This window comes from Montipora foliosa, chromosome 5, assembly GCF_036669935.1.
Source record: "Montipora foliosa isolate CH-2021 chromosome 5, ASM3666993v2, whole genome shotgun sequence".
NCBI lineage: Eukaryota > Metazoa > Cnidaria > Anthozoa > Scleractinia > Acroporidae > Montipora > Montipora foliosa.
In genome coordinates this window covers 4,602,827-4,612,826 of record NC_090873.1, presented here as the reverse complement: position 1 = coordinate 4,612,826, position 10,000 = coordinate 4,602,827, and the positions used below count along the sequence as shown (strand labels likewise).

Genomic DNA, 10,000 nt, shown 5'->3' with positions numbered 1-10,000 from the left:
ACTTGCTGAGCTACAAGGTCAGACGGGAGCAGGTCATGGGAATTTAAGATTTCAATGTTACGGCAATGAATACGTACAAACAAACGTTAGCCGTGCAGCACTTATATTTCAACAGACTCGAGTATTATAGGGTAACGTGAAGTGCTTGTTTTTTACCCAATATGAACCATGTGAGCATTAGCCCTACTAATGGAAATGGGCCCACACAAAGAGAGAGAAAAGCTCTGATCAGGGTGGGAATTGAACCCACCGCTGCTCTACTGACTGAGCTACAATTTAGGTCAGGTACATTTTCATTGCTGTGACATTGACATCTTACAATGTTAATTCCCACGACCTGCTCCCGTCTGATCTTGTAGCTCAGTCTGTGGAGCAACAGAGATCTAACCCGAAGGTCGTGGGTTCAATCCCCACCCTGGTCAGAGTTTTTCTATGTTCTTTGTGTGGGCCCATTGCCATTAGTAGGGCTAATGCTCACATGGTTCATATGGGTAGAAAACTAAGCACTTCTTATTAAATAAAATTAATAGAGTTCATTATCATTAGATCATTATGATAATTATATTTTTTTTTCACAGCTTTATTGGGTATAGGAACTTGTATATCTTGTACATTAACTAGAAAAAAATCTATATAATTAATATATATTCATGAAGACAGCAGGAAAGCAAAAAAAAAAATGCACCCAGTGGGGCAGGGGCGCACGGAACAGATGCTTGCAAGGCACTGCCCTAAAAAGGAGAATTTTTTGATTCAATTGAAGTGTTGAATGGTGCTGTTACACGGGAAAAGGCTATCCAGGCCTTGTTCTATTTGTATGGTTCATTTTATTTCACACTGGTTATTGTTGTTAATAAAAAGTTATGAATCAAAATCTAAGGTTCTATTGAATAATTAAGTGTAGCTTAAGGTCCTTAAGTAAATTACAGTACTGTTACTGTAAATACAGTATGAGATGTGTGGGGTGGCCAAAGTAGCATATGCTTTCAAATTGGCCACCAAAGGTAGTGCAAGCTGTTTTAATGTGCTACTTTGTAGAAACCGAGCTTCCTAATTATTTTGTTCCACTCGACTCATTTCATTTTCTTGCTTTTTACCATTCTTTACAGGTTCAACTGCTTTTGGACATGTACAGTATGGAGCATACTTTGCCCAATTGTTTATTCGTAAAATTGTTCAAGTCCAAACTTACTTGGAATATCCAAACACAGTCGAAATTAACTTCTTAACAAAGGTAATGTCAGAATCTGTTATCCTTTGTAAGGGTCACAGAGTAGTTGTGGTAAGCCAATCACATTTTCCATTTTTGGAATTGAAGTGTTGTGAAAGCCAACAACATTACTAGTTGTAACGAAATCTACTCAATCACAAGACACAAACAGACAATCATGTTTATCAGCCTCCTTTCTTTGCTACTGTGCATGCTCATTAAAACTGCTACCATGTACTACAGTCATTATGTATAAAGTTCAAACTTCAATAACACAACATCTCTCTTTTTAAGAGTTAATTGCTAACAAATTGAAACAAACTCAGGTAGGAGGCAAACTACATGAACCTGCAAGGGGCTTGAGACAAAACATCTAACACCAACTGGATCCAAAAGTTTAAAGTTGACTATAAAGTTAGGCAAGCCCAATACTCTCTTTAAGTTTAAGAGAGAGTCTTATCGGTCTCTTTGGTCTTGAAGAAATACAAGGTGCAAGGTGATGGGAGAGACTTCACAGGTAAAGACTGGCTTGTTAGCGGACACTGGTCCCCTGGCCTTAGGGACCCGAGGCTCATTACCTGGAATTGCTGTAATGCATGAATGCATGGTTTCATCTGTACCTCTATCCATTTTCCACTATGTAGGATCTTGGCGTTTTTGTTGTACCTGCGACTGTTCTCAGACTGGTAACCACTTGTGTGTTTTCCTCTACTTTGATCAAACATACATGGGGTGCCAGCTTGAGTGGCTTCAGTGGGGCAGTTCTTTGTCACTGATTGAATAGCCTTACTCTCTCGTTCTCTTTGATGCAAATTCTCAATATCAGGCCAGCCAGATACTAAATTCATGTGAAAAGTAAATCTGTTGGTTTTCTATCACCTGGGTAACTGCGCTGGTGAGTATCCACATGGTAGAGGATTTGCTTTCAATTGGAGTTTTTACAACTCGTTTAGCTTCACCGTTTGTTGTATGGTTGAATCCCCAGCTGTCCTTTGCAAATTTGTTAAATTTTGCTGAGGCATATTTCATGTGGATCATTGTTGCTTCTGACTTCATCTGGGATGCCATGTCTAGCAAAGATTGCTTTGAGTGCCCTAATAACCTCTTAGCATTTGGTCATCTTCTGCCTAGGTGCTGCTTCCAAGGGGCAGGAAAACTATGGTAATCACCCACCATTAAGGACAGTGCCTAAAAATTCAAAGGTATTTTTGCCCTGGTTTGTGATTATGCAGGAAATGTAGATCTTAACAAGTGTTAACTATTGAAATCCAAAAAGAAAATTGAGGGTAACCACGCATTTTTCAAAGATAATTGATGAATAATATTTGTAAAGAGCTTTAAAATACAAAGCAATGTATGGTGTTCTTTCTCAAATTGAAGCTTAATTATCTCTCAAAAATGCATGGTTACCCCCAATTTTCTTTTTGGATACCAAGAGTAATTACTAAGATCTACTTTCTCCGGATAGCTTTAAACCGCGCAAAAATATCACTGTATTGGTAAGCATCGCCTATAGGAAACCGGAGTATCTCGAGATGTTCAGAACGTATGCACAATAACTGTAGTAGGCACCGTCCTTAAATAAGTGATGGGATCAAGTTGGAAATAATCAGTTGCAATCACTTGTCACTGGCACTCGGGGAATGAAGTTGGAATGAGTGTTTCCAGTCTTTTCACACTGTTACTAGCACAAAATATTGTTACAGTAGTTCTCCACCATGTCTAAACCCGGCCAAGAGTCTTTATCTTGGGCATCTCTGATGTCTGTTAATTTGATATCCGATACTGGCAAAGCATCTAGAACGCCATGTAGATTGTTATGTCTTCATCTTCTATTGTGTTCTTATTTTCATGAGAAGTTGACTGGGTCCAGGAGAGTGCATCTGCCATGTAGATTGTTATGTCTTCATCTTGTATTAGAAATGTAGTTCCCTGTGACCAATGTCTAATCTCTGTTACTCCTTGATGTTGATGTTTCTATGATTATTTGGATATATTTTCCAAGCCCATATTTAATGTATCCCAGACTTAAATTTCGAAACCCGTATTTTTTTGTATTTTGGTTTATAATTGTATTCATTTTACATTGTTTCCAAAGGGAAGTATGGCAACATGGAAGCTGTAGCTGCAGGTAGTTAAAAGGGCAAGCAGGCTTTATGCTAAGGTAAGAAGCATCTCAGCATGTAACCACTTAAGACGTAGCTGTCTCTACAATTGATAATTCACCAAAATATATCCTTCAGTGAACAATCAGGAGGAAGGAAGGTGACCCTATCTCTTTCTAGAATTATATTTTGCAAAGATGAGAACACTTGTTCTTTAATGGTGGTAATTTTAAATTGCAGGATTTTAGTTGCCACTCAAGGACACTTAAGCACTTGACAGAAATTAGCAGGATTGGAGGTGGAAATCTGGGGGGGAGGGGGGAGGGGGGAGGGGTGGGTCACAGTTTTTTGAGCCCTTTAAAAGGGAAGGCCATGAAAAAAATAGAGAGTGGAAAAACGGGAGGGTCACAAGAAATTAAGCCATTGGGATCATAAAGGGATGCTTTAAATATGTTATAACATGAATACAAAACAAATGAAATATTTCCTGCCATTTAAGCAAGATACAGTAAGCTATTGAAATTTTTGAACGCTGCCTTACTGAAAATCTGCAGCCCCCTGCTAATTTCTGAGAAGTCCCTCATTGGCTTTTTTGCACGACTTGTTGCATCTTAGGCATGGCAGTGGTGTTTTCCCAGAGACTGGAGCTTGAATCTTAAATTTGATGTGCAACCCTTTTTTGTAGCTTCCTCTTGGATTTTACTAGCTAGGCAAATCTGTTTGAATTTAATCTTATTCAACCAAACACATAGCAAATTTATCAATGACATTTTTCGGTTAAGGTCATTAGCTTAAACAATATTCTTTCTTGACCTCTGCTGTGTATGTTTAGTATTTGAATAGCGCTATTGCATCAAAGTGAAGGAAACCTTACTTGGAAAAAAAAAAAAAAACAGAACTATGACTAATCGGACAAACAAACATTGTGCATGAGTACAAATATTTTTGCAATATCGTTGTGATGTGAAGTAAGCTAGTGTGCCAGTGCTTTTCCTTCTGTGATTGTTGTCAAGCATGGAAATTTCATAAGAAATAATCAATGGTAGCATTATACACGAAGAGTTATAACGTGAGTAGTGTTGAATGCAACAAGGTCAGTTTTGCAAACTTTAGTGGGTGTCTTTGTCGCATTTCACAGGAGAAATGGAAGTAGGATGCTGAACACTGCCTTGTCCAGATACATTTTAAAGAGTAAAGGAGAGGAAGGGTGCACAGTGGCAAGCGTAACTAAAGTGAATTGAGCAGTTTCCTATCATTTTGAATTAATTTACAGTTTTTTTTAATGATCATTTTATAAAATTAATATAAAACAGTTTCACTCAGGTGCCTCGACTAACCAAACATTTTAATCAAAATCTTAAGGTGTAACCAATAGTCCCCATTAATTAAACCCCACCCATGAGGGTTTTAACTCAGGGTACCTACTGGTATAGACCTTATTCATAAATGGCGGTCACATCTATAATTCTTTTGTCCGTGTGCAAATTAGCCTACCAAGCCTCATTTTAAAGCAAGAATTCTTTTCAATTCACTGTATGGTATGGTGGCTTGGTAGGCTAATTTGCACTTCGACAAAAGAATTATAAATTGACCGCCATTTATGAATAAGGTCTATTCGCTCAGTTTATACAATTGTAAATATGTTACCCAAGGAATCAAATGACATTAAGTTTTGTTTTGATTACAAAGACCAGTTCAGCTGTTTATCGTTACTTCGGTACTGGAGTTTATAGTGGACACTTTGTGATGTCAATAGACCAATTTCGAAATATTGAAATTCAGTCCAAAACAAAAGGCATCATCTCGAGGCTGTGGAGAATAAACTCATACAAAACCTTTTATTTATTCCCCAGAGCCTCGCGATGATGTCTTCTTTGGGACTGAATTTAAATATATCGAAATTGGTCGATTGTCTGCTTGTTGAACTTGGGGAGTAGAGCAAGCCTGTGACACTTTGTGAAGTATTCTCTTACACAGATCGCCTACATTGAAACCAGTAATTGGGAAGAATGTTTTTCTTTTAACTGTTTTATTTCGTAATGTGGCACCAATATTTTTGTTTTCAGTGCAGATTTGTCTTCAACAAGTTAGCGAACATAAGAAGGATGGAACAGCAAACATTCAAACAAGGAAAGAAGCGCAGAGGAAGGACTCACCTGTACGTTACATAGTTTTGATGGACATTTAATTCAGGTAGCCAAACATGGCAATTCTAGTTTAGGTCAACATTCAATTTATCACCTGATTTTCTTTCTGGCGGTTGTAAACCGGATTAAGTCTTACTCATTTTGCATTGGTAACCGGAAATAAGTATCTCATATCCAACCCCTGTCGCTCGTTTCGTGATCGTTTTTCTTCTTACTTCCTTTGTTAACCGGAAGTAAGTCAGCCCCCTTTTGTGGTAGTGCCCACTAGCCCATGGCCACATGGATAGATTCGGTATTCAAATATAAACGAGGGTTCTCTTGTTCCCTCGTTCGTATTTGATTTGTGCCTCTCGGCCTTGGGGATGAGTTCCTCTCTTAACCTAGTCCTTCACGCAGCCAAAATATCACTTTGGGATGCAGGACCGCGAGTAATCTGGACCCGAAATTACAAAAAAAACAGCATGCCAATCTCGTACCCAGAGTCCTCGGCATTTTTGGTCAGCGGTTGTGCGCCCAAAGAGACTGATGTAATGACTGTCGCAAGGGTCTGTCGCAAGGGGATGCAAGCGACAGGTCTCAAAAACCGCTGATTGGCTAAGGTTGCCTTTCAAGGACGCGTGCGCAAGACGGTAACCACTGACTTATTGTTCACTGGCGAAAAACATGGCTGCCATCGGGTGTTTATCCGATCTCCGTCGATAAAAAAAAAAGACCTTTTTCAGGCCAGTAAAACGGACGAATGTTTTGACTGCATAGTGCGTTTTTATGCCAGCGAGATTCTCTTTTTAGTTGTGGGCCACAGTACCTTTTAGCCAACAGTGCTACGAGGCAAATTTCTTTAACAATTTCAAGGTCAACGCGAGTCCAGGTTGCTGTGACACAGTGTGACAGTGTTTGAGTGGAAATTTGTTTGTGGAGCTTACCGGCTAATGGAGTACCATCTTGATTTCAATTCATGCGTTTATCTTTTAAAAAGTGGAGCAAAAAATATATCACTAAATTTCCAAATGGTTTCTCTTTCGACTAAATATTTGCACACTGTTTCCGCGGGGGCCAGCATCCAGCAGAAAATGTTAAGATTTTTGCATTTTTCTTCAAAATTAAGTTGTTAAAATGGCCATTCAAGTGGTCCATGGAGGCAAATTTATTAAGACGGAGGAAAAAAAAGAAATGCATGACGTCCCTGAAAAGTTAGAAATGTATTTCAGTCGTTCAAAGATAAATTTTAAAGTGAATTTAGCACCAATGTCATACATAACATGCCATATAAGCACCTCAAATTGGGTACACTAGAAGGAAACGTTTTAGTTGCAATTATATTTTGCTGTAGTCATTTCAAGCAAATGGCAATCGTTTGCTTCCCTCCAAATTACAGAAATAAACATAGATTAGGTTAACTCTGAATAGCCAAAACAACAATATCGGTATTCCAAGTTGAAAATTTGATTCAGAAATCCAGCTCACTAGCAGGGGGGATTTTACTGTAACAAAATATTACCACAGCTAATAATACACTTTCAACACATTGTAGTGGGTTAATGTGACAACAAAAATAATTAATCAAGAATTGGTTTTATCTTCCAGCAATAAAACAGCAGGAGGATATAAAATTAGGTATCTTCAAAGTTTAGAAAACTTGTTGAAGGTGATTCAGTGCTATTATCCAAAACAAATTTCATGCTGGCCTACTAAATACTTCCAGTGCAATAGATTATTTAACCTCTCTTTGTGGACTCTGGTTGCAACACAGTGGTTTCTATAATTTAAATCCCCTTCCATTAGATTTAACTTTTAAAAAACTCCATAACTTCATATTTATGTAATAATTGTTCAAAGTCATCGAGCAAAAGCATACAAAGCTACATTTGAAAGGGGCATAATCCCATGTTGGAGTTTTCTGAAGAAGGCTTTCACAGAAATAACTGCTGTTACCTTTCCATATGGAAAAAATATTTCAACATTAGGTGCAATGAATTTTTAGCAATTGCTTTAAAGAATACTAATCATTCCTACCATTTCCAAGGATGAATAAATTAAAGTTGAATGCAGTAAGTGTAAGAAGTAAAAAAAAGTGGCATATTTTTTCAAACTGTAATCTATTTCCATGCTTGATTTAGTCCCTGGATAGTATTAAACAATCGTGGTAAAGTAAACAAACTGCCCCAAGGGGGGCTCCCTTACGAAAATGACAGGGGTTCTTTTTGTTCCTTTTTGGATAAAAAAATGTGGATTTGTACTGCCTATGATGCTGAGACCAAACAGCTGGCAGAGTTGCTGCGACCAATCCAATCACCCGCTGACCAAAAAGCCTGAGGACTCTGGGTACGAGATAGTAGGCAGTTGGCATTCTCTTCGTCTTACTGCGGAGTCCGGTAGTGGGTGAGTAAAGTAGTAATCCATGTTGAGTGTTGGTCCTTCGTGAGAGCAAATCTTCCTTCCGTTTTAAATTATCCTACATCAATTCACCTTTGATGCAAGCAAATTTGCGTAAGTAAAGTCGAGTTAACCTTGCGTTGAACAATTTATCGAATTCAGGACTTTCCTTCAAAGTTAAGAGGACAAATAAGACTTAAAATAAGAAACGTTTCGTTCACGACACTGCTTTATTTTTATTTTTTATCCTTCCTTTGTACATTAGTGTTTCCTATCTTGAAGTTCGCTGGAACGCTTCCAATTTTGTTCCCTTATAAACAACCGAAGTCCCTCATACTGAATCGAGAAATGATTGCTTTTGAATAGGTTCAAATAGTCGGATATAGTTTTTGTGATATGAGCAGGGCTAAATTGTTTTAAAATTGTGGACGTTTGCTAGTTTTCATGGTGTGATAGTCGTACATTGCGCTTACTTTGAAACACTTTAAATTTTCTTCTTTTCCATTTTTACGTATTCCTTTTTTTATCACAAATTGCAGAAAAAGGGTCCTTTTGGAAGAAAACGTTTATTTCTTGAAGTATTTCTTCTGGTCAGTGCTTACCGTACGCAAAATAATTTTTCTTATTTCGATTGTTGTACAATTTATTCATTTGGTTCCCTGCAAAAGAGTCATCTTGTTTTTTTGGCACCTGAGTTTGGTCTTTGTGCATAATTAAGAATTCCTTTGTACCTCTGGGACAGGTTGCACCGATAAAAAAGAGTGTCTTGCTTTTTTAACACGTTTGTGCTGAAATGATACTTTTGATCCGGAGCAGCGTTTGATAATATTTTAATCCACATCAATTCTCGTCTCCCATTGCAGTAACAAGGCGTTCTTATGAGCATACAGTGCAGGGACGAGTTGAAGTGCTGTAGGAAGGATAATTTACTGTTCTTTGAAGCCCGCTTAACCAGTGAACCTACATGACTCTTTGCAAGCTTTTTGACTTGTAGCGGTAAACACGTTCATGACAGGATTGACTCGACGGTAAGAATTTTCAAATGGTTTATACGTGGAGCTTCGGTTTTGACCTCTAGAAGTTAACTTGCGTGTTTTTCTTGGAAGAGGAACAAGTTTTGAAGTTCTGGAGACCGCTTTCGGAAACCTAAGATTAACTTAACCTTATCATTGGGATTTTGACGTCACCCATGTGATCAATTTAAGGACAACTACAAGGAGTGATTTTCCCTATCCGGTGATGGTATTTTCGAGACCGTAAAGAGAGACTTCAAGATGCCATTTAATATTATACTGATAATGAAACGATTCCGCTATCGCAAATGAGTATAGAATAAATGCACAATGGTAATGATGGTAAGGGTTTGTTTTTTTTTTTTCATTTTATCTAGATAGTGTTGTTTGTATAAAGAACGTTTGGAATTCTCTTGTAACGTGAAAGACGGATAACTTTACACTTCCTTTGTTACTTAAAAAGAAAGGAAGTTGTTGTTCTGGTGTGTTGAAATTTAGTTTTATCTTTTACCTGCAGTAGAAGAATGCTGTTATTGTTGTTCAATCAAGGAGCTGGAGATGATTTTGCAAATCAGCTTTTAAATTTTAAATCATAGGTGTTTTTTTTTTTTTTGGCATTACATTGATCTGTCCTATCCGAAATCAGGCCGTACGGCAGAAAAAAACATTCAATACTGAATTTATTTGAGACTTCTTTGAATGAAATAAACGTTTCGATCCTTAATTGACAAATCAGTGCATCGTTTGCATTTTGTCGATAAACTCCGTATTTATTTCGTTCCACACAAAGTGAATGTTTGAAATAACTTGATTTGATCAGGAACACTCTCTTTTGGGGTTTTACTATGTCGCGGTAGAACTTGGGTACGTTATCAGTTAGGCTTAAGGTTTTAAAAAATGGTGATACCTGCATTTAAACAGGGGCCTCGGAGAGGGAGGTTTTAGGGGACTATTTTCCTTCAAGTTGTTTTCTCCAAAACTTCTTCCCCGCCACCCCTAAGGTGCTCCGCTGCCCCTGTGTAAGGTTTCCGCGGAAGAAACTTCCATGGGCTGCTGAGCGTTTCACCCTGTTAAGCCCTCCTTCATTTTTCTTCTTTAGAATAAAGATTTACTCCATTTTGGGGTTCTTGTTTTTCCATACAGTAAGTACAT

At 37.9% G+C, this 10,000-nt stretch overlaps 1 protein-coding gene across 17 annotated transcripts in view; it reads left to right on the top strand.

Moving 5' to 3' along the window:
* Positions 1–10,000, top strand: part of LOC138003436 (somatostatin receptor type 2-like) — a 26,301-nt gene that overhangs the window by 9,647 nt on the left and 6,654 nt on the right. For 3 of the 17 annotated variants that reach the window (XM_068849502.1, XM_068849509.1, XM_068849511.1), the window contains 7 exons: positions 1,110–1,234; positions 2,342–2,412; positions 3,309–3,374; positions 4,454–4,547; positions 5,382–5,473; positions 7,716–7,841; positions 8,699–8,863. Coding sequence is in view for 4 of the 17 variants with exons in the window: in XM_068849509.1 (XP_068705610.1) it covers positions 3,367–3,374; positions 4,454–4,547; positions 5,382–5,473; positions 7,716–7,841; positions 8,699–8,717 (339 nt within the window). In the remaining 13 variants the exon portion in view is untranslated. Of the gene's footprint in view, positions 1–1,109; positions 1,235–2,341; positions 2,413–3,308; positions 3,375–4,453; positions 4,548–5,381; positions 7,842–8,698; positions 8,864–10,000 lie in introns of all 17 variants that reach the window. The other 14 variants (XM_068849503.1, XM_068849512.1, XM_068849495.1 and 11 more) reach the window with 12 other exon arrangements.